The sequence below is a fragment of the Diceros bicornis genome, chromosome 24, assembly GCF_020826845.1.
Source record: "Diceros bicornis minor isolate mBicDic1 chromosome 24, mDicBic1.mat.cur, whole genome shotgun sequence".
In the NCBI taxonomy this organism is placed as follows: domain Eukaryota; kingdom Metazoa; phylum Chordata; class Mammalia; order Perissodactyla; family Rhinocerotidae; genus Diceros; species Diceros bicornis.
The window spans coordinates 46,804,290-46,829,168 of NC_080763.1; the positions used below are offsets into that span (position 1 = coordinate 46,804,290).

Consider the following 24,879-nt stretch of genomic DNA (forward strand, 5'->3'; position numbering starts at 1 on the left):
AAATCCACAGAAGCACCTACACGGCCTATTCTGCATATAATCTGAAGGGGCTCACAGCACCCAGAAGCCCAGCCAAGGACCACGACTTAAATATCCCAAGTTCAGCTGGAACGAGAAAAACCCAATGAGAGCTTGGAGCACGAGCCATAATGGAAATGAGGCAGGAATTGAGGGCTTCAGAGGAGGTCGCGGGAACAGAGGCTTGGGAGCCACGGAAGGGACGGCGGAGGGAGGCCCTTGGGTCCACGTTAAGAAATCTGCCCTATTCTCCCGGCAACAGGAAACTAAGCAAAGGTTTTGGGCTGAGTAAAGCCCTAATGTAAACAACAGCCCAGAAAGATGACGCAGACGGGGCGCCACGTCGCGCCAATAGGCGACTGCCTCGCCCCCGCCCGGTGCATTGTGGGGCTTAGAGGCACCCGCCGAACGCGGGTCTCGCGAACGAACGAGATTCACGCAGATAACAGAATTGGGCGGGGAGGGGCTGACAATGCTGCCCCTCCTCGGAGCAAAGTCCCGCCCCCTGTCCGGGACGGACCAATCCCAAGGCCTCCCGTCCTGGCCGCGGGGATTGGTCCGAGGGCTCAAGATCGACAAGCGGGCCGCGGGGCACGTGACTGAGCGGACTCCGCGGCACGTGAGCGAAGCTGCCGTGTCCTGGAGCGCGGCGGGAAAGGGCCGGAGAGAGCCAGACGCGGGGGCCGGGGCGGCGGAGCTCGCCGACCGCCCGCCGGGCCCCGCCCTCCGCACGCGGCCGTCGGCGGGGCGCGTTCGGTCACTTGCTAAGTAAGGTGCCGCCTTTTAGGTCACGGGTCTTACTGTCAGAGTGATGTGGCCGTCAGTCCGTCGCCTGTGAAAGGGGCGCCTGTTGCCCGAGGCCTGCGTGAGGCGCGGTGCGTGGACGTGCACCGCCGAGTCTGAAGCGGGGCGATGGCCCGGCGGCACGGAGCGGCCCGGGAAGCGGGCCCCCGCTCCAGCTGCCCGGAAGGCTGACCGTGCTTCATGTCGTCGAGCAGAGCAGAGCCCCTGTCCTTGGCTGACTTCAGCGGCCAGTCGTCGATAGTGGGTATGTGGCGTCCTGCACCACGAGGCGCGGCCGTCTTGGCGGTAGTTGTATTACTGAATCTTGCCGACAGCAGCGAGGGGTCGGTAACGTCTGCGAGGCCCATAGACGGGAGGACTTGGCTGAGGCCGCACAGCCTGGAAGTGGAGGAGCCAGGGTTGGACCCAGGCGTCAGCCTGCTCCACCCGCAGACCCTCCGCCGGATGGTTCGCGCACCCTGAGAAGCGAGGGTGGGCGAGCCAACCGGGAGCAGACACACACCCCCGCCAGTGCCGAGCAGAGTCACCCCAGCCCTGATGACACTCCCTTTCCCCACTGCTTCTGCTCAAGATATTGGTGACCCTGGAGGATGGAGCCAGCTGCTTCCCAGTCTCCCCTCCTCATCGGGGCAGAGCTGTCTGGTGTCTTGAGCCCATTACACCAGGGGCAGGAAGGGTGTCAGGCAGGGCCAGGGAAAGAGGAGAAGCAGAGGGAGTGAGGAGCCTGGAAGCCAGAACTGGACGGAGGAGGATGAGAAATGGGCGAAGGCTGGAAGACAAGCAACCTGCCACAGCTTAGTTCATTCAACAAGTATCTGTTGAACACCTAGTGGCTACCAGGCACTTCTCTAAGCACTAGGGATCTGGCATCAAACAAGAGAAGTGGAAATCCCTGCCCTCATGGAACTTACCTTCTAGTGCAGGGAAAAGACAATAAACAAGATAAAATTGGTACTGTACTAGAAGTGATGAGTGCTGCTGGGAAAAACTAAAACTGGGGAGAGAGAGAGGAGGGGCCTAGGAGGTGGGGAGAAGTTGACATAAGGGGCAGGGAAGGCCTTACTGAGAAGGCAGCTTTGAAGGAAGTGAGGGAAGAGCATCACAGACAGAGGGTCCAGCTTGTGCAAGGGCCCTGGGGTGGGAGGGAGCCTGCAGTGGAGTGAGTGTGGGTTTGAGTAGTAGACGATGGTCAGAGAGGTAACAGGTGGCCACAGAAAGGAGGTGGGATTTAACTCTGAGTGAGATAAGGCCATTGCAGGGTTCTAAGACAACCCCTTCTCCCTGGCAGCCTCTTTGCTGTTCTTGCGGAGCTGGACAACTCCCAGAGGCAGGAAGGCAGTATGCCCTCTACTCCCAAAACCCCAGACCACACTGGCATCTCTGTCATCTGCTCAGGCTCCCAGCACCTGCCCTCTTCCTTCTACCTCGGTTCTCCCATCCCTGATGCCCAGCCCAGGCTGTGGAATCTTCACATGGGAAACCTGGCTCTAACTCGTCCCATCTTCCTCTGCATGGTTCATGGCCCAGATCTCTGAGCTCCGAGGCTACTGCACAGGGTGTGCATGTGCTTAGATGGCCAGTGGGGCTGAAATCAGCATGCTCTGTGTCCTGGCTTGGGGCTACATGCAAAGAGAGGTGCCTTTTCCTAATTTCCATAATGGCACCTCCTGAGCCACCCTGGGCCTTATGTGTTCACAGGCTACAAGTTCTTGTAGCTCAGAATCACTGCTGGAAGGTCAAAAAGGATTTGACTCTTGTTCTCCCATGGTCTGTTGTGATGATCCTTCCTAAAGGCAACAACAGGCTCCCTTCTAGCTGCCTGAATGAGTGGGGGTATAGGGGGAAACGTGATTTATCTGATTCTTGAGAAATCCCTGGAAAGAGAAGGAATGCTGTGTGCTAACAGCACCATGACCTGCACCGTCAGAGGCTCACCAGTGACAGTTCGGGCAGGAGGTTGCAGGGGCCTGTGCAGCCACCTCCAGAAGGGACTCAACCCTCATCTGTGGAACTCAACCCATCGCTTGTGTCCCCAGTCCTGAAATGGGACTCTGTTGCCATGATCAGCCCCAGTGTGTGGAAAACCTGGTGCTCCCAGGTCTCAGCAGGCATGTGGTCTTCTGGGAGCATAATAGGATGCTGGAACCACAGAGCCAGAGATGCGATTTTCACAGCACAGGGAGGGCCTGCAGCTGTGCAGACTGGGAATGGCCACTTCAGAACCCCTTTCCCTGAGTCCCAAAGCTGCCCACCCGCCCCATCAGGATGTCTGGTCCTCAAGAGGAGAGGCTCACTGACAGATGTGGTCATAGCAACATTCCCTGTTTCACTTTCTCTTTTTTAATAGACTTTTTTTTGTTTTCTGGAACAGTTTTAGATTTACAGAAAAGTTGAGAATACAGAGAGTTCCCATATGCCCCTTTCCACACACACACAGTTTCCCCTGTTATTAACATCTTATGTTAGTGTGATACATTTGCTACAATTGATGAAACGATATTGATACATTATTATTAACTAGAGTCCATAGTTTGTTCAGATTTTCTTAGTTTTTCCCTAATGTCCTTTTTCTGTGCCAGGATCCCATCAAGGATACCACATCACATTTAGTTGTCCGCCTCACCTTTTTAATTCTGAAGGTGCAGGATTGAGGGAGGAGGCTAAAGAAGCACATAATTGCTTAACTTTTCTTTGGCTTTAAGTCTGAGTAATGTTGGGGATGGGGGCTTCTGCTTGTGGCTGCATTTTGGTGTTCTGCCTGGCGAGTGATAGCGCCTGGCACAGCCTTTCCCTGCGTGGGAAAGAGGGAAAGTCAGCCAGGGCAGCAGGCAGCTGCAGCACCCCCGGGGTGGAGAATACAGACCGGGAGAGCTCCGGAGCCCTGGGAGCATCAGCTGGCGGGGCCTGCAGCCACATGAGCAGCCACATGAGCAGCCACTAGGTGTCAGGACGCCCATTCCCAGGCGCTTGGTGCCAGCAGGTGAGTGACAGCGACACCTGTTCCTGGGTGGATGCTCAGAGATCCCTGAGCGCCTCTGAGGCCACGGTTTGCACCAGAATCACTGTTTTATGGATGGAATGCTGAAGCTTAGAGCAGGCGCTGGTCAACATTTGGGAGAGAGGGAGGGGGCACTGGAGGATCCTGTGCTTGGTGCTGCATGGGGACTGGAAAAAGGGCAGAACAAGACCCAACCCATGCCATCCTGGTGGTTAAAAGTCTCTAGACACAGGCGGGATCTGAGTTTGAACCCCTCCTCTGCCTCTTGTTACCTTTGAGACCTTAAGCAAGTTATTTCTCCCTCCAAACCTGTTACCCCCCATCTTCAAACTGCGAGATAATAACCTATCTCCTTAGTGTAGTGCTCGTTAGAACAAGCCGTTAGAACAGGCCAGCTCATGGTGATGGTGCAGCCATGGTTATCACAGGCATGACTCTCCAGCCACAAACTTGGGTGTGCAGCAGTTCCGCTGTCTCCATTTTCTATAACAGCCTCATTTCTGACCCAAGCCCCCATTCCACGATTCCACCCACTGGCACATCACAGGAGTCCATTTCAGAGTTCTGCCGCTTCCTGAGTCAGACTCCTGCAGGTTCAAGGCCTGTGAGGGAACGTGCTGGCCACTGGTCATCAGTCTTCAGTGGTTCCTGCAACCCCCTGGTCCCATGCTTCAGTGCCACCTCCAGCCTCACTGGGCAGGAGGGCCCCTTTGGCCAGCCTGCCTGGGGTCGTGTCAGCTGGTACCACACTCCTCCCGCATTGCTCTCTGGGAGCTGGCAGGCAGCAGGCCCGAGACCTGTCACCTGCCTCTCCTCACCCCAGTCTGGGGGAATCTTCCTGTGGTCCAGGATGCCTCATCGGCCCCTCTTCCCCAGGACACTTTGCCTACAAGGGAGACTCCAGTTCTCCCTCCCTCCACCATACACCCTTGTTCTCCTAAGGGCTTGGGCTTTTGGGGAAAAAAGTCCGAAAGACCCACAGAAGGTACCTTCCGCTTTCAGTCCTAGGGCAACGGGCCTGCGCCGGCTCCTCCTTCAGTGGGGGGAAGTAACAGGAAGATGGAGGGAAAAAATGTCAATGTAGGCAGTCGCTGCTGTGCACGGTTCTGATGCACAAATCTTAGTTACCACGGTCTGGTGAAATAATACCAGTCCCCGAACAATGCAGTTCAAAGTATCAGCTACCGTGGTATGTTAATTGTGAGAAATTGCATCAAGTACAAACCGCTGTGAGCGCTCCAGTCCACAGATTGCTACACAAATAACAAATGTGCATCATGACCTGAGCCATATGGCGCTTCTTTCCAAGTCCATCAGTCACCCGTCACTGCGCCTGTTGCTCAGTTCCCACACAGCCAGCTAAGTCTGTAATCATGTTGCTTCCGTGCTGAACCCACTTAAGATTTTACAGAACTGCATCACTGAAACAGGGAATTGGCCAATAAAGGTGAAAGTGCAGCAAAGGAACAAGAAGCGGTAACCTGGAAGTGAAATCCAAATTGAAGAGTACTGGAGTCATAGACGAAAGAGCCGCTGGAGGGAGCCTGCACCCAGCCCCGCTCCAGAGACTCGACCTGTGCAGCCAGAGGACCCTGGCGAGGGCAACTGGTCGACACAAAGGAGGACAGTGGTTGTGATGAGAAGGTGAAGCTGTCCCAAGGAAGGGATGCCAGCAAACGCTGCCCGGTAAAGGAGCTCTCAGAGCGATTTCACATCATCGAAACATAAAATTTATATTTATATAAGTATATAAAATATATAAAATGTTGCAAACGGATCCAAATTTAGAAAGGACTGTGACAATTCACCAAGGCAGAGAAAAGATGCTCACTCAGTTTCGTAAGTTATACAATGAGAAGAAGGCAAGGACTGCTCAAACTACTCCTGACAAGTTTTTTCTTAAAATCTTGGTTAAATATACATATAAAATCCACCACCTTAACCACTCCCACATGTACAGTTCTGTGGCATTAAGGACATTCACACTGTTGTAAAAATATGGAACGCTTCACGAATTTGCGTGTCAGCCGTGCACAGGGCCATGCTCACCTTCTCTGTATTGTTCCAATTTTAGTATCTGTGCTGCTTTTGAGCAAAGAAGTAAGACACTTTAATTCTCAATGTTTCTAATGTTTTAACTTAGTGTGTACTAAATAAATATTAGTTTTACTATTTTTTATTTGCCTGTATATTTATAACTAATAAGCAAGTTTTTAATGTTTTGAAGATTATAGAACAGTTGTATTTTCCCACTGATTATTTTTTCTTCCCATATGTTCATTTTTTAAAACTAAAATTTTTATTGAGACAAAATTCACATGATATAAAGTTCACCACTTTAACCATTTTAAAGGGTACAATTCGGTGGTTTTAGTATATTCACAATGTTCTGCAGCCATCACCACCCATTGATTATTAAGATTGCTTTGCATGGTTTCAGCTTTACACAATCATTTTTACAGCCCCACACTACCATGCAAAGCCACGACTGCCTGTATTTCAAAATATTATCCCGTTACATAAATAATCAGCCCAGTAAGTCATTCATATAGCAGTTAGTGGTGTGGAGTTCTGATGCCAGGTTGGGAGTCCCGGCCACCCCACCTCCCAGCTGTGTCATTTTCAGTGAGGTACGTCATCTCTCTGAGACTTGGTTTTCTCATCTATAAATGAGGGATGATCATACGTTTGTTCATTCGGCAAATATTTATTGAGTTCTGGTTCCATACCAAGCCCTATCCTGGATGCTAGAGACACAGAGCTTGGGCTCTCAGAGCACCTGGTGGGGCAGGGTGCACACAGTGGGCACTTTCTGTGCTTGCAAAACAAAAATCTAGGGGCCAGTCCTGTGGTGTAGTGGTTAAGTTCAGCGCCCTCAGCTTCTGTGGCCCAGGTTCGTGGGTTCAGATCTCGGCCGTGGACCTATACCACTCATCAGCCATGCTGTGGTGGCGATCCACATATAGAGTGGCACAGATGTTAGCTTGGGGCTAATCTTCCTCACCAAAAAAAAAAAAAAAATCCAAGTGACAAGAAAGAGCCAGCCATGGGACACTTTGGAGAAAGGGTGTTTTAGGCATCTGCTTTCAGTAAAGCTCATTTACAAATGGTAAGGAGTATATAGCTATGTGTTTTTATTATCATTAAGTAGTAGTTCAAGATTTCCTACTTTCACCTGAGTTTCTGAGTCAAATCCACCTTTTCCTCAACCTGCCAGCTCTCCTCTTGCAGCATCCTCCCCATGCAGTTCTCCCCGTTACTGGACTAGCCTCTTGTACATTTTGAGTCATATTAATGCCTTATCACCTGCTGCATTTGGGATTGATCATTAATAACAAGAAATTGGTTAAAGCCAGGAATCTGAAAATATTATTGGAGCATCTGTGCCCTTAAATAATTTATTTTGACTTAAAATATATAAAAGGAAAAATATTTGTATGTAAAAGAATATTCAGAGGCCAGCCTGGTGGCATAGTGGTTAACTTTGCACGCTCTGCTTTGGTGGCCCGGGGCTCCTGGGTTTTGATCCTGGGCGTGGACCTACACACTGCTCATCAAGCCATGCTGTGGCAGGCATCCCCCATACAAAATAGAGGAAGATTGGCATGGATGTTAGCTCAGGGCCACTCTTCCTCAAGCAAAAAGAGGAAGACTGGCAAGAGATGTTATCTCAGGGCCAATCTTCCTCACCTAAATAAATAAATAAATAAAATAAAAAGAATCACAGCTTTGAAAAAAAAGAAAACCAAAGAATATTCATTCATTTTTTTCAGTTGTCCCAGATACATAGCTTCTTTCAACACTCATTTAATCCATTTTCTAGTCCAGAAATTGGAAACCTAAAAAAATATTTCCAGACATTCTTGCACTAGAGTTCTGTTGGAGATTAGGTTTTGCCGGTTCAACTGCGCCCACACATGCCGAAAGTCATCTTTCCAAGGAGAATGGGAGAATGGGCGGACAAGCAGGCTCTGGAGGTGTGTGCGTTGGCAGGAGCTGAACCCACGTCCCACTGCCTGGGCACGGACTTCATGGTGCAGGTGACTGGACAGGAGCAATCCCCTGACTTCTGGACAACAGCTGCAGCGGTGGGGCCATGAAGCACAGGCCTGGGGCAGCCCCTGACGTCTGCACCCCTCGCCCTTCCAGCAGTTTGGTATGCACCTGAATCCCTGTATGAAGTCCCTTTCTACTTGAAATACCTAGAGTGGTTCGTTTCCTGGCCTGAATGCTGATGACCTAACAACCTTTTTGATGGAGGGCCAAAGCCACTGAGACGAGTCCACTGATTCAAATGCCACATCATCTTTCATGCACAACCCGTACCCCCACAATATGTCATGTACAGTTTTAAGTCTTGGTTTCTTTAAAGTGGAGTGAGACCTGAAGGATGCTGTGGAAGCAACCTGCGTAAAGGATCCTTCTAGACATTTATGATCCCCCGGTGTCTTTAGTTGTCTACTCAAATGTCATTCAACATCATTTTTAAGTGACTCGCCTTTATCCAGTCTTTCCAGAGCACTCGATTTAGTTTTCATAGGAACAACAACTTTTTGCATTCATGTTTCATTGATTTATAGGAAATTGAATTAAATTAGATAATTACAGTAATAAGTACAACTAGCATAAACTAGGAATAAACAATTGATTCTTAATAAGCATGTAATAGGGTAATTATATAAAGTGATTCAAAAGGAATTGAACACTTGCAAAAAGTTATCCATATGTGCAACTAAATATGGACAACAATTGTGTTTTTTAATAAATATTTTTAACAAAAAGTTATCATTCAGTAGTTAGAATATATATATTTCTGACATTGTTTTATAGAAATTTTCAAACATACAGCAAAGTTGGAAAATTCTACAGTGAACACTCAGGTACCATCACCACGTAGATTCTAACAAGGTTATATATTAACTGGTGGTTTGCCCCAAACTGTATGTCTCTGCAGTGTTCTTATTTCCCCTCCCTGTGGATTTATGCAGCCTTGTCCATTGACATCACACTTGGCCATGTGACTTGCTTCAACCAATTAAATACGAGTAAAAGTGTCATGTGTCACTTCTGAGCAGAAACCATGTGGTTCTCCACATGGCTCATTTTTTTATGCCTTAAAATAGGTGCTGTGGACTGGATGTTTGCATCCCCCAAAATCCCTATGCTGAAGCCCTAACCCCTAATGTGATGGTATTTGGAGGTGGGGCCTTTGGGAGGTGCTTAGGAGGTAAGGGTGGAGTCCTCACGAATGGGGTTAGTGCCCTTATAAAAAGAGACACGAGAGAAATTATTTCTCTGTCTGCCATGTGAGGACACAGCAAGAAAGCAGCCATCTGTAAACAAGAAAGAGAGCCCTCATCAGAACCCAACCATGCTGGCACCCTGATCTTGGGCTTCCAGCCTCCAGAACTGTGAGAAATCAATGTTTGTTGTTGAAACTGCCCAGCCTATGGTATGCTGTTATAGCAGCCAGAACTGGCTAGAACAACAGACAATTCTCCTGATAAAAGCTGTTCCGTCAGCCTGGGTCTCAGAATAAGATGACACAGAGAAAAGTTACAGCCAACCTTTGATGGACATGTCGCTGGAGCAAGAAATGAACCTTTGTTATTCTAGCCACTGAGATTTGCGTGTCCTCTGTTACTGCAGCATAACCTGGCCTCTTAGGATTGGTACACTTATCCTTACATTCCGTGGTGGTGCGTGCTGGATTTGCTCTATCTGATTCTGTGACTACATTGCAAAGATCACATCAAAAACCTCTACTTAGTCATAATATTTATTGCTGGTACAAAGAGATGGAACAGAAAGAGAGGGTACAGAGCAGAAACTTGTGTCCAAGGAAGCCATGAATCACCATTCAGAAGGTCCCAGGAAATTGACAAGAGAGCTAGCCTTGTGCCAGGCATCCCTCAGCTCGTGGTCTGGTGAATTCTTCGTGAGGGACAGAAGATGAAATTTTACCATCTGTGCCTGCAACTTCTGCTGCAGTCATCAGAGGCACCTGGAAGATGAAGTTAACTTTGCAGGTCCCTCACATTTAATGACAAGACTGTATTCCATTTCAGTATAAACGTGAATCACATAATGTCTGCATTACGGCACTGAAACCAGCATGCTGCAATTGCACACATGAGGGATTTGCCAAAAGTTCATATCTTTGTGCCACATCAGACACACAGGTCTTTGGCCCATTCTATTTTGTGGGGACCCAGTGACAGTTGGACTTGCCAATGGAGTGACTTATCCCACAGCCATAGGAAGTCTCAGACAACTTCATTTTGTGGCAGATGGAGTCTTATCTCCCTTCCATCCCATAGTCTTGAAGCTTCCATGATGCAGGATTTGGTGTTCTGGTCAAATAATTAACCTGTCTCTGGAACTAGGGCTCATTAATTTCCTAGGGCTGCTGTAGCAAAGTACCACAAACTGGGTGGCCAAAAGAATAGAAATTTATTCTCTCACAGTTCTGAAGCCTAGACATCTGAAACCCAGGTGTCGGTAGGATTGGTTCCTTCTGGAGACTCTGAGGGAGAATGTTCTGTGCTTCTCTCCCAGCCCCTGGTTGTTGGCAGCCCTTAACGTTCTTGGCTTATAGATGCATCACTCCAGTCTCTGCCTTTGTTGGCACACGGTGTTCTTCCTGTGTGGGTGTATGTGTCTGTGTCCAAATTTCCCTCTTCTTATAAGGACATCAGTCATTGAATTTAGGGCCCACCCTAATCCAGAATGACCTCATCTTAACTTGATTACATCTGCAAAGACCCTATTTCCAAATAAGGTCACAGTCACAGGTACCAGAGGTTAGGACTTAAACATGTCTTTGGGGGGACATAATTCAACCCACAACAAATGGTGTCCCAAATCCCCAGATTTTCTGTCAAGTGACTCTTGGTGAGGATGCATCAGTAACTTTGCATTTGTGTTGCCTATTCTCGAAGTCTTGAGAAAATGAAGGGATGCGTTGTGGCTGCCGTTTCTATCAGGGACGGACATAAACGACAAAGGCCTGGGAGGAGATAGACTGGGATTGATATGTGCCTGTGACATGAGCAGTGCTTGGTGCAAGTTTGTAATATCATAGTGATGAAAATAACGAGAATAATGAGAAATTTTGACATATTGAGGTATATGGGGAAGCCATTCTGGTTTAAATCTGATTTGGCCTAAAACTTGTTTTTCCCAGAACAGCCTGACTTACGGCCTGCTGAATATGCATTGTACATCTGCTTCAAACATTCTCCCGAAGCAAAGAATACACAATTTAAAGACAGGGTTGAATGTCCTCCTTTCTCTGATGCCAATACCAATACTTCTTTGAAGATGAGCTTTTCTTCCCTGAGAACCAAGGTGAAGTTGACCTGCTGTGTATGTGCTAAACTGTAGCAAAACATCTCCTTGTGACTTTGAGGAAAAAATTGTATTCCTGTTATGTTTGCTGTATGTTCTTTGTTCTGAAACGGTATATAACTATGCTGTAAACCACGCTCCTCCAGAGTGCTTTCTTCCCTGGTGGAGATAACACTTCTGGGCTAGTCCTCAGCATTGGCCCATCAAATATCTATACATATCACTCTATCTTTCTTATCTATAGGTTGGTTATTCATTATTTGCATCTACAATAGAAATAAGCTGTGGCGGTTTCTTTACAAATCAGGTTTGGTACATTTGTACGTAACTTAGCTCCTGAGTAATACATTTTTTTTAAACTTTTCTTCTTTTAGAATCACCCTGTAATTCACCCAGAACAGAAGTTCTCTGTTTATTCACCCATGCCCCAAAGATTTATTCCACACCCACAGCGAGCAAGATGCAGTTCTAGCCACTGGCACACTAAGATTTGGTGTTCACCAGAGAAAGTCCTTGGAATCACAGTCTTGTTGGGGGCACAGACCATAAACAAGAAGCCCAAATATGTGTCATGCAGAGAAACATGCTCCGAAGAAAAATAAAGCAATAAATAAAGGGGCGAGTGATGGGGGTGTTATTGTGGAGAATGTAGTCAAAGATGTCCCCCCTAAAGGGTCACACTTAAGCAGAGGTCTGATGAAGAGCCCCTGGGGAAAGAGCATTCTAGAAAAAGAAAAAGACCCTCAGGCTAGGCTGTGCCTGGTGTCATCGGGGACAACAGGAGGTCAGCAGGCCAAGGAGGACAGACAGAGGAGATGAGTTTGCAGGGAGAGCCCAGGGCCAGATCATTCAGGGCCTACATGGGCAAGCCAAGGACGTTTTCCCTCTAAGTGGGTGAGAAGCCACAGGAGCATTTGGCAGAGAACTGACCACTCTGTTGATAAAGACTGTGCCCTTGTGCCTGGAGGACAGCCTGCAGGCAGCTCTCACAGCAGCCCAGGTGAGGGCCAGAGGGGTTTGGCAGGGCTGCAGTGCAGCTGGAGAGAAGAGGTCGGAGCTTGGAGATATCTGGGGAGGGTGGCAGGGTTTGCTGTTGGGCCAGATCGAGATGTGAGGGGAGGAGAGGCAGCAAGGGACACCCTGAGCACCAGGTGAGTGGTGGTGTGTTTACTGAAATGGGAGCTCGGGGGAGGAAGGGGCTTGAGAGGAATCAAGAGTTCAGTTCTGGACAAAGAACAGGTGGGACGAATAGAAAACAAGTAGCCGGATGGTGACTTAGCCCAGCCAGACCAATAATCCCCCAAAGGAAAGGCAGAGATTGTCAGATGGGAGTTTTAAAAAGTAAGAGCCATGGGGCTGGCTGGTGGCGTAGTGGTTAAGTTCATGCACTCTGCTTCGGTGGCCCGGGGCTTGTGGGTTCAGATCCCGAGTGCAGACCTGCATCACTCATCAAGCCATGCTGCGGTGGTGTCCTACGTACAAAATAGAGGCAGATTGGCACAGATGTCAGCTCAGGGCCAATCTTCCTCACCAATAAATAAATAAATAAAAAGTAAGAGCTAACTCTAGGCTGCCGGTAAGAAGCCCACTCTAAATAGAAAGGCACCAATAGGCCAAAAGTAAAGGATGGAAAAAGATATACCACATATCACACTAACAATGATCAACAGAAAGCCAGAGGGCTCTGCTAAAATCAAAGTAAATTTTAGAGCAAATAATACTCCTAGGAATAAAGAGGGACATTTCAAAAGGATAACGGGGTCAATTCGTGGAAAGGATACTACACTGCTACATGTTTATACATCTAATGACAGAGCTTCAAAACACAGGAAGAAAAACGATTGAACTGCAAAGAGAAAGACAAATGCACAGTTATCATCTGAAAGTTCAACACCTCTCTTGATAATTGATAGGAAAAATAGGTAGAAAATCAGTAAGGAGAGAGAAGACTTGAACAACACTTTCAACCAACTCAGCCTAATTGGCTTTCCTAGAATGTTCCACTCGGCAACGGCAGAATACACCTCCTGAGGTTAGGAGCCATCAGTGTACGGGTGTGTTGAATGTCATGGGCCAGGGGAGGTCGCCTGGGGAGTGAGGGTTAATAGAACACGATCGTAGTCTGAGAGCTAAGCGTGGGTCACTCCACGCTTTAGGGGTTGGGAAGAGGAGAAGGATCCAGCAAAGGAGATGGAGAAGGAGCAGGTGAGGAGGAGGACCGGTGAAGGAAGCATTGAGAGGAGGGAGGGCCCAGCTGTGTCAGCCGCGTCCAACAGTCAAGCAGACGAGGACTGAGAACTGGTCACTGGATTTGACCACGTGGAAGCCTGTCCCCTGGGTCACTTGTCCAGGGTCACAGATCACTTGGCAGGAATGTGGGGGTGGCCTGGGAGCCCCTAATCAGTATGTTCAAGACAGAGTGAGAGGCAGTCCCCACGTACACTCCTTTTCAAGAAATTTTGCTTAAAGGGGCAACAAAGAGATGGAGAGGTGCTGGCAGGAAGGTGTGGCAGGATTTTCTTTTCTTTCTTTTTAAAGGTTGGGCACTGCTGGGAAGAATCCAGGAGAGAGAGAAGGAATATTCAGCAGGAGGGGAGAATTTCAGAGGGATGTCCGTAAGAGGGGATGGGGTCCAGGGCACTTTGGGGGCGGCGGTCTAGGCTGGGGACACAGACGGTTCTTAAGTAAGAGAGAGGACTGGGTACCTCCAGAGAGGAGTGGCCAGGGCAGCATTCAGGGGTCTCAGAGGGTCTGCAGGCAGGAGAGTGACAAACTTCTCTAATCTTCCAGGTGGGCGGCGGGATGCAGGCTGGGCCAAGGGTTCGCATTCCCCTTATGGTCACTGCCATTACTAGCTCTGTGACTCTGGATCCAGATGACCTTGGGAAGGTGAGCCTGGTGGCGACAACAGAGAGGATGGGGCAGCGGGCTGGGGAGCCGGCCTCGCTACAGCAGGAAGTGCCTGTGTGTGCGTGTCCTCCTCGGCACCACCAGAGGGCGCCAGGAGACCGCTCTGTTCCATAGGGGGCGCTTTCCCCTCCGGCCCTCCAACCGCACCCAGCTGGGCCCAAAGCCTTCAGGAGCTCGATTTGATTCCACCCTCACCCTGAAGCTCACTTGAAAAGGAACCGAGACAGGAAGGCGTGGATCCTGGATCGAACTTCATCAGAAAGCGTCCCGTAGCCCCGTGAGCGATAGGTGGCCGTCCCAGCTCAGCCCTCCAGCGGCGCGCTGGCAGCGGAATGACGCGGCCGGGCTTAAAGCAGCCCGGAATGTCAAAATCCCAAATGTGCCCTGGCGACCGGCCGCTGCTGCCACCACCTCCACCTCCTTCCCTGGGTGTAAGGCATTGGTTTCGCAGCCGTTGACCAGGCGTTGGACCAGGCCCTGCTGGTGCTGGGAATGAGCCCATGGAATGAATGAATGAACAGTGAAGCCCAACATGAAATTTCGAGGGAGAAGAGGAGGGATCCCAGGCGCAGAGCCCGAAGGTGCTGGGCCAGCCGGGCTTCCGCTGAGGGGCTCGGTGCTGCCCCAGGGTTGGGAGTGGGAAAAGGAGAGGGAGGATGAGGATGAGACTGAGCCCCCAACTCGGACTGAAGGAGCCGCCCAGTGCAGTACTTTAAAGAGAGCGGTGGGAATGGACATGAGCTCCTCCACGTAGACAGTTCGTCACCAATTTCTGATAAAATACAAATGGCCTGGCAGCCACTATCATCCCCCATCACTTAGAACAAATTCTCTCCCCAGCACTCCCTGCCCACTGCCAAGTGAAAGCACATCCTCCTACGAACAGGAGAAAGCTGAGAGCCAAAGGGAGCAAGTGGAGGGAGAGGCCAAGTTAGGGTGGAGGGCCCCCCACCTCCACTCAGAGTCAGCTTGGGGCATGATGGGGGGCAGAGTCCTGCACCAGGAGGCCATCATCTTACAAAGAAGATACGTTCCTTTTCAGCTCTGGGGTAGTCCAGCTAGCCCCTGGGATAGGGAATTTAGAGTGCTTAGCACCCTGTGTTCAGTAGGCGTTCAATCAATATCGACCATTCTTATTACTTCATATGAAACACAGCAAACATCTTTAGAAAACAGAAACGCAAGCACTTTTGGTCTGCAAATGTAGGAATCCTTGTAGTTTGACTGTTTGGGTTCCTCCAATTTCCATCCTCTTAGAAATAACAAACACTTAATTTTGAGGATATGAGACAGGGCTGCAAATCCAGAGCCTGCTGCTCTGTTGCCCTGGCTTGGGGCCAGGTTGCAGATGTTTGAGTCTGCATCCCCAGTGGCTGCACCCCCGGGGTGGTGCTGACTCACGGTGCAGGCTGCAAGCAGCCTCTCTCCATCTGCCAGGTCACTGCTGGGTTTCTGGGTTTCCAACAATGTGTGGTCAATTTAGAGTTCACTAACCTGCACCTAATCGATTTTCCTCCTTGTCCTGTTCCTACCCCAAAGGACGTGGGGGTGGGGACAGCCCTTAGCAGAGTGCCTAGCATTGAGTGAGCATTCAGTGTTAGCTGTTGGTGGTATTATTATTATTCATTACCATATAATCATAGCACAAAGTCATTGCAGTTGCTTTATATTTTTCCTGGAAGGTTATTTAGATCTGCATGGGCATATCACACAAGGGTGGACTGATGGAGGGCGGGAGGATGGGGTATCAATCTATCCCCTCTTTCAAGATCTCCTTAAAGACAAGAATCATTTGATTAGCCTCCATGTTCCAGCAGCCCCTGGGGCTTGGCACTGGGTAATTGCGCAAAGAGAAGCATATTGTATGTTTCCCAGTTTTCCAAAGATGATTTGGGGAAATCAAATCATCCCATCATCATTCCACCAATCAGGACTCAGCTCTCTGACTGTGCACTTTGGTATAAAAATAACACCTTTGGCTTCCCTTCCTCCACCCAATTTAAGAAGCAAGTTATGAGTTTGAACTTTCAAAGGCCAACTAATGCTCCTTAAAAGAAACTGTCATCTCTAAACCAAGAATGTGGGCAGCCTGGTTTCTGGTCCCTATGTCATTTCGATGTAAGGGAAGAGGTCCAGGCAGATGGGAGCTGGGGGGGGGGCCTTAGTGGGCAGGCATCTCAGCCCTGCCTTGTGCGGACCCAGACACTGAGGCCCACAGAATGACAGTTCCAGCCCCGGCTGCTGGTGGAGCATCATGGCTCTAGGTGGACGCTCTCATGTAGGTCTCTCTCTTGGTCCTCGCAGCATGCCCTGGGGAATTATTGTGTCATTAGCAACCAAGACCCACAACACCTTGGCTTTACCCCACCGTCCAGGGGTCATCTCCTGGCTTTACCTTACATTGCCCCTGCAGTCAGGCCCCTCTGCCTTTGTAGAGGCTAGTTCCTCTGCTGGGAACCTTCCTCTTTCCAGCCTATGTGACACGCCCCTCATCTCTCCTCCCCCTCTGAAAAATGTCCTCACTCTCCCTATATATATATATATATATATATATATATAATTACACATATGTCATGACTATGTATGTTAGCTCTCGTCATTACCACCATTCATTCATCCGACATTTATCGAGTGTCTCAGGCTCTGTGCTGTTCTCCGCGGCCACAGTGAGCAAGACAGATTTGGTCCCTGACCACCCGCCACCGATAAGCGTGCCAAGTCAAGTTCTCATCTTCAGGGCTTGAGATGCGGAGACAGCGGGGCCCCGCCCAGCGTTGGGACTACAAGTCCCAGAAGACTTGCGGCGGCGGCGCCGGGAGCCCGCCCGCGCGCATGCGCAACGTCGTGTCGCCTGGGCGGCGAGCGGGCGCCACTGGCTGCGGCGGGCAGGGTGGGGCGGGGCCGGCAGGCGGCGGCCTTTAGGGCGGAGCTGCTGTGCGCTCTCCTCAGTCGGCCGCGGGCTAGCTGACCGTCCGGCTTCCGCCGCCGGTTTCTGTGGTTCGCCCGTCTGCCCGCTAGCTCTCGCGCCGAGTCGCGGCCGCTCTCTCAGCGCTGCCCGCGGTCCCGAGCGCGGCGCCATGTCGGAGCCCGGGGGCGGCGGCGGCGAGGACGGCTCGGCCGGCCTGGAGGTGTCGGCCGTGCAGAACGTGGCCGACGTGTCGGTGCTGCAGAAGCACCTGCGCAAGCTGGTGCCGCTGCTGCTGGAGGATGGCGGCGAGGCGCCGGCCGCGCTGGAGGCGGCGCTGGAGGAGAAGAGCGCCCTGGAGCAGATGCGCAAGTTCCTGTCCGACCCGCAGGTCCACACGGTCCTGGTGGAGCGCTCCACGCTCAAAGGTGCGGGCGGGGGCCGGCGTCGGGGCCGGGGGCCGAGCCGGGGGTCTCGGGCTGCGGACGCCCCGCGGGGGGGGCGGCGCCGCGCCCGGCTCGCTCCCGCCACACCCTCGCCAGGCCGGAGCCCCGGGGGTGCCCCCTTCCGGGCCGCGGGAAGGATGAGGGTGCCCCGTCGCGCCGTCACCCGATACAATGGGATCGCTTTGTCTGCTCGGGCCTCAAGATGGCCGAGTTGGGTGGAGACAGCGTCTCCCCGGCTGAGCGCCGGCTGAGGCCGCATCCCGGCCTCCAATGTCACATGAGCTTCACGGTTTCGATTTGTGTCCCGGCCAGGCCAGCCTCGGGAGGGATGTGTCAGGGGCCGACCCGCGGGGCCGGGGGCCGCCTGGATTCTGGCCCTTCCGCCCTCTGGGTGTAGGGGGAGCTCCTGGCGGGTGGAGCTGGGGAAGCCCTGGCCGGCGGCCATCCCGGCCCCTGCCTGGTGCCGACCCGGATGCCGAGGCCCAGGAATGACAGGGCAGCCCCGGCTGCGAGCGGAGCATCGCTGTTCAGGGGGGATGCTCGCACGCAGGTCGTCCTCTAGGCCCTCACTGCGCCCATGCTGAATGGGTGTATCTCCCCATTCCACAAGCAGGAAACGGGCTCAGGTGAAGTGACTGGCCCAAGGTCACCAGCTAATCCTACTCCCTCGACTAGACTCCACATCTCGGTTTCCAGTGCACTGCCTGTTTTACTAGTCATACGTTATATTTGTGTAATGCTTAAATGATCCTGATGGTGACCCTGTGATACTGGAGTCTATTTTACAGATTTAAAAAAGAGAGACTGAGGTTAGGCACCTAGTGGGGGGAGAGGGCAAAAGATTTGCGTATCCCAGCAGTCTCCTCCAATAGTGACCTCCCAAGAGCAAGGCTAGATTCATCTTGCGAGTCAGCCTTGCCTTCAGGGCTCTCTAAGAGCACTTGGAAGTCGTGGTGAGTATGTTTGACAGAGCACTATGGGCGTGGCACCGTCCACCTGGGAACCCAGGGATGATGTCCAAGCAGATTTTAGTGTTAGTACCAAGGGATTGGACATTGTCTGAAAATGTTTGCCAACGAGCTTCTTATAACCTCAAAAAGCTATATGGTTCTGTCAGTAAGAGAACCTATACTATCTCCCTCACCCCCCAACACACACTTGATGTTTCTTTCTGATAGTTTGTTTCTTTCAAACGCTGTTCTTACTCAGGAGATGCTTCATTGTAGCTTCTGTTTCTCCTGGAGGGTGGAAGGGTCAAGAGTGTGAAAGAATATTTTTCTTAGGTCCACAGGGAATGTTCAAAGCAAATAAGCAGGTCGGGCATATTTAGAGTATTAATGTTGTTTAGGATTTTCTGTCATGTTTGTGGTTATGTTTTCCCACATGGAAACCGCTAGTGTTTAAAAAAAAATTTCACTCATCTACTCCTTTTTAAAAAGAGTATATAGTCATGTAGAAAATTTGAAAGTATACAGATAAAATAAAAATTGCCTGGACTCTTTCGACCCAGATATGACCACTTTAGCATTTTGGTGTCTGTCTTTCTGGTCATTTTTCAATGAATGTACATTATTTTATTAAAATGTATTTTAATCTGCATTAAGTTATTGTGTTTTGAGTAGTCTGACCTTGGCTAATTCTTGATCATATTGTACAGTTTATGTGTTGAAATTGGTGATTTCTACCTTGGGTCTCAATTTCTTTTTGTGGAAAAAATTTGTAAGTTTTGTTCTTTGCTTCTAGAGTGCTCATCAGTAATTCTTTTTGCAAACATCTTAGAATTGAACTTTGCTAAAATTATTGAGGGGAAACCCTATTTCTTCATCTCTCTGTTTTCTTGACGGGTGCATTTTCCTCTCTTAGCAAAGCGAATATCCAGGCATCCAAATCTTGGCTCCATAATGACTTGCACTTTTGAACGTTGACTAAGGAATGAGACTGCCTAAAATTGAAATCCTACCTCCTTCCTGTATTTATAAAAATCCCTGAAGTATTTCTAGTGATTCAACCTGTCTGTAATTTATCTTGAACTTACAGAAATCCAAGGAAGACTTTATGGTCCCACCAGTCTTACTAGCATCCTGGCTGCGCTAGCATAATTTAGGTATAAGTGCAGACTCGGGTCATTGGTAGGAGGGCTTTCTTCTGGGTGGTTTTTATGAGTTAGCATTGGCATTTGTACATTTAATCAAATATGAGCATCCAGTAGTTAATTACAGTGAAAAGTGGGCTTCCATTACAATATGGGAATCAAATCTGAATTGTTTAAACTGAATAAAGACCACCAGCAACAGTGAGATTGTATAACTTATTTAATGAACAGAGGAAATTGCTTTTAGTTTATCCTCACCCCCACCCCATTTTATGGAAAGAATTTTCCAAACACTTGTATTGAATATAGAAGCATTTTTTATATGAAGATCTGTCTCTCTCTCTCTCTATATATATATATTTTTAAGTGCCCCAGCTTGCTGTAAACTTTTTTTATTAAAGTACAGCATTCCTTAAAGTGTAGAATAAGTAAAATTTAACTGTTTCTTTTGATAGTGAAGAATTGGAGAGTTGATGGGAAAGAGAATGTGAAATTATAGCTCCTCACTTTAAAAAGAGAAGTCTTTCTGGGATTCCTGGCCTGTAGAAAATTGTTTTCTTTATAGTGTACTTCTAAAATTATGACCAGCTAAAATTATGATCTATCTCACTACTTAGTAGGCATTTTACAGTGTTAATGACGTTTTTGTAGCACTTTTTACCTGAAGTGCATTTTTGGTTGTGCTTTAACCCGTGAGAGGTTGGGTGGCAGAGATGAGAACAGGTAACAGATGCTCTGTTTGTGGCTGGTGGAGCTGGCAGTTCCAGGCCTTGTCTGCGCTCCAGCTCGTTGGTGACCAGGCTGGGAACAGGTGCTGGGAGGTTGGTTTTTGTTTTTTTACACTCAGGTCTCTTAGCCCTGAGTTTTGTCTTTGAGACAAAATAGTGGCTCCCTTTAGTCAGTACTTATCCTAAGCTTAGAATTCTAGTTACCCTGAGATATGTAATTTAGGGGATTTCACCTCCTCTTAATTAGTGCAGAGATGGCAAGGGACTGGAATGTGAAAGAAAGCTAGCACTTTTATGGTACTCAACTTCCTAACAGTGTGGAAAGTTTTATGCGGGATGTTTTTGTGGATTTTTAAAAATTATTTTTCTGAGGACTTAATTTCCCTAAAGAATGAAGAAATGTAATAGATTGATGACTAAAAAGTATTCATTTATGGCCTTTGCTTAGCCCCCAAAATGGTTAATAAACTAACAGGAAGAATTTTCTATGACATCTTACTGTCTGGGAGCACTAGGCCATCCAACTGGGTTCTCACTGTTCTGTGCTGCCACGCTGCGGCGAGGCCTCCACCCTTCATAGGGCAGAGCAGTCTGCAGCAAGATAAGTTTGAATGTGTGGTATCACATAGCAAATGAAATTTATGTACGGCAAAAGGAAAACAGTCATCACTTCTTTTTAAAAAGTAAAGATGGATGGAAATTCTTTATCAGTAGAGTATCAGGCTGGGAGCATCCAGAGAGATTTAGTCCAGCTTCCTCTGTCATGAGTGAGGAAACCGAAACCCTAGGATTTTAAGACCCAACTGGGAAAAAGATGTTTTAAGGAGGATCCTGAAACCTAAAAACTAATTTCTCTGTTCAGTTCCTAGGTATCCATTAAAATAGGAGTGTTTGTTTTCATTTATTTTGTATCAGTTATTTTTTTGAGTTAGTATTAGCCTTAAAAAGTATTGTCTTAAGTCCCTTAGGCATTAATAACTTATTTCAATTCCTTATTTCTCTTCTTTTTCTGGAAATACCAAAATGAACCCCAGTTTTACATTATGTACAAGTACTATGGGGAGTTTAACCCTCCTTTCATATTTCTTATGATGTTATGAATCAAAGTCTTTAGGTTGAAGAGAAAACTCAGACTTTGTCACCACACTCTTAGCCTTGTGCCAGGGCAGGAGTGGCTGTGGCAACGAAGTCACAGCCTCTTAGAAGAAGGACGAAAGGGTGGGTGAATGTCGAGGTGACAGGAGAAAGTGCCAGAGATGGGAAAGGGGAAAAACTAAACCACATGAGAAAAAGAGGGGAGGACATGACACGTGTGATAGTGACCGACCAGAATAATGCGCTTTTAGATGTTTTGGATTTTAAAAGATAGTGAGAACCAGGATCATGTAACAAGTAATTTGGTAGTCTGTGGGGGCCAAGGAAAATGGCTGGCTTTGTTTGCTAGATAGAGAAGTGGCTTGTCCTGTGGCTGGGAGATAGTCGGAGGGAAGAGTGTGAGGAAGGGACCAAGGGGACAGCGGCCTGGCACCCTTGCCTGCTCCTTTACCAGTTTGCTTCATCCGTTTTCCAATTGCACATTCACCAGACTTTGTGAAAACGTCCCTGGTCTAGCTAGGAGACGTAGTATTGAATGTGCATCTTTTTATATTTCATTAAACGAGGCATAATGCTCACCTAATTCACAATGTAATGACACGAATCGCTTATAGTTTGACTTATGTTAAACTAGTCTTTCAATAGAAGTATACACAGATTAATGCTAAATGACATTTTGAACATCTCTAGAAATTGGAGAAACTCACAGAAGCTAACTGAAGAAATGTCCACAGTCACAGGTCACTGTCATGTATATCGGTATGGCTTGCAGCAAAGGAACTCATGAGGCAGACCCAACACTTTCTGTACTGGTCCTTTGATTCTTTGAATGTATTAACAGGCGATATAGTATTGGTCCATTATGTATTAACCAATAACTTCATCAGCATTAGGAAACTGATTTAAACCTTACTGAAAGTGATATTACCTGATAAAAAATACAGGTTGTGTTGGTATGTAAACTTCTAAGTCTAGCAGGATTAATAGCCTTTTTGTTATTAAGAAGTAACTATCAAGTGTCTGTCTTCCTCTGAACAGTTTTTTTATAAAAACGTTTCTGCAGAGGTAAAATGTCAAATTATTGTTATTTAGAAGATGTAATAATTTACAGAGAGGCAAAAAGCTGAAATTACTTGATGGCAGTTTATATAAAACAGTGGCATGGGTTCTTTATAATGGGAGTCAGACATAATCAGACTTCATTTGCTCTCTATATTTATGGGGAAGAAGCATTTAAAAACTAATCTAAAATGTATTCTCTGACTGATTAGTAATGACTTCCATAAATTATTGTCATCAAGAGAAGTTAGAATTTTACAAAGCAGTAGAGGATACCCATGTGCATGTGCAGTCCTCGTCTGAGGATTATGTCATTGGGTGTGCCTTCCTGAGCCGGAGCAGCGTTGTGCTGCATTGCAGTATTCCTAGTGTGGGGCTGGGCATTCTTGACAGAGCTGTGACTCATCGCATGGCAAGCTGTGCAGTTCCTTTAACCCTGTCTGCATTAGGAAGTACAGGCAACGTGGTTAGATGCTGCGTCCAGGCGGCATGTTCTGTACGTGATTTTATTTGTATAGATGATGAATCTTTATCTGGGAGAAAGAAATGATACAAAGTTAACCTATGGGGTTTTTAGTTATGTCAATAATTTCCTTTGGTGATTGTGGAATGTAACTTTTATTTTCTATATATTGTTTGGATGTTATTTTGATGATGTATATTTTATATAAATCATGGAACAGCGTGATGGAAAGTTCATAAAATTGAGGGAGAAGATATTTCATAATCCCGCTCCCTTGACAACTGTTTCAGTTTGGGGGTGTTTCCTTATGCTCTGTCCATGTGCTTGCATTTTACAGGTTGTGATCATATACGTGGTTGGTTTCAGGCAGTATGATTATCTTATCCTGTGGTATATCCACATTTCAGTAGTTAGAAAACTCGATTGATTTGTTTAGTTGTTTTTTGTTTTTTTTTTTAAGTAGTCATTTTTAAAAATAGCTAGGAAATACCTGGCATGGTAGAATGTTCTACCACCGCCTCCCTTTCCTAAAATTATACTAAAAAGAGTATTTTGAGTTATTGTCTTCTTGATAGATAGACTAATATTTTATATTCTTTTAGTGTGAATTTTGTATTTGTCTCATCTTTTTTTTTTTTTTTTTGATGAGGAAGATTAGCCCTGAGCTAACATCTGTTGCCAGTCCTCCTCTTTTTGCTGAGGAAGATTGGCCCTGGGCTAGCATCCGAGCCCATCTTCCTCTACTTTTATATGTGGGATGCCACCACAGCAGGGCTTGATAAGCGGTGCGTAGGTCCGCACCCAGGATCCGAACCCAAGAAGCCCGGGCCGCCGAAGCGGAGTGTGCACACTTAACCACTGTGCCACCGGGCCAGTCCCTGTTTGTCTCATCTTAAAGCTAACTAAGCAAATAGCTTTTGCTCAGACCCTATACACCCAGATTTTATAGTTTTTAGTGCTTACGAAACCTTACAGACCACCTAATTTTATATCCCACCCCCTCCTCTGCTGCCCATTTTACATATCATGAATTTGAAGCCTAGAGGAGGACAAATGACTTTCCCACAGTCACTTAGCTAAGTCACTGCCTTTGCTATTCCATCACAGCTTAAAAGTGCAGACGAACCATACACATCACGTTACATTAGTCCTTAGATAATGATTTTTGCTAACGCAGGTATTCCGTGCAATATGTCATTGCAAAGATAATTCGGCTAGAGCATCTAGGCATCTAGTGGATTAATACTAGATCTAGAGGTTTGGATTATTTCCCATTTGTACAGATTTTTTATTTTAATTTTTCAATTTTGATTTTTAACTACAGTCACGTGTCACTTAACAACAGGGGTATGTTCTGAAAAATGTGTCATTAGGCAATTTCGTCATTGTGTGAACATCATAGAGTGTACTTACACAAACCTAGATGGTAACAGCCTACTATACACCTAGGCTATATGGTACTAATGTTATGGGACCACTGTCATATTTGCACTCTGACATTGACCAAAACGTTGTTATGGGGCACATGTCTATACTCAGAAGTTTTGTTCACATGCATCTTGAGCTATCTTACTATTAAATTCCAGTAAACTTCTTAACATGACTACTGTGCACGGTGTTTGCTGTGTGGAATCCAGCATGATCCCTGCCCTCCAAGAGCTCACAGTTGGGGAGGAAGATGCATTCATAAGTCGACCCTGAGCAGGCTCTGATAAGTGCTATAAAAGCAGAGGGGCAGGGTAGGTGAATGCCTCTTGGTGACCTGGGGATGTTTCTTCCTTTCTTTTTTTTTTTTTTTGTGAGGAAGATCGGCCCTGAGCTAACATCTGCCAATCCTCCTCTTTTTTTTGGTGAGGAAGACTGGCCGTGGGCTAACATCCATGCCCATCTTCCTCCACTTTATATGGGACGCCGCCACAGCATGGCTTTACAAACGGTGCATCGGTGCGCGCCCGGGATCTGAACCGGCGAACCCTGGGCCGCCGCAGCGGAGCGCACGCACTTAACCGCT

General features: G+C 47.9%; 1 protein-coding gene, 1 long non-coding RNA gene and 1 other non-coding gene across 3 annotated transcripts in view; 2 read left to right on the forward strand and 1 right to left on the reverse strand.

The window, feature by feature from the left end:
- Positions 1-954: 954 nt before the first annotated feature.
- LOC131421106 (uncharacterized) lies at positions 955-11,838 on the forward strand. The gene is made up of 3 exons (XR_009223766.1): positions 955-1,066; positions 11,007-11,170; positions 11,545-11,838. It is a non-coding gene; the product is annotated as an uncharacterized LOC131421106 (long non-coding RNA).
- Positions 5,813-5,916, reverse strand: LOC131421388 (U6 spliceosomal RNA). Its single transcript, XR_009223858.1, has one exon. It is a non-coding gene; the product is annotated as a U6 spliceosomal RNA (small nuclear RNA).
- Positions 11,839-17,037: 5,199 nt separating the features above from the next.
- The window catches only part of DYNC1H1 (dynein cytoplasmic 1 heavy chain 1), a 74,387-nt gene continuing 66,545 nt past the window's right edge, over positions 17,038-24,879 (forward strand). Inside the window, exon 1 of the mRNA XM_058567724.1 lies at positions 17,038-17,413. Coding sequence (XP_058423707.1) covers positions 17,158-17,413 — 256 coding nt within the window. The 5' untranslated portion in view covers positions 17,038-17,157. The remainder of the gene's footprint in view (positions 17,414-24,879) is intronic.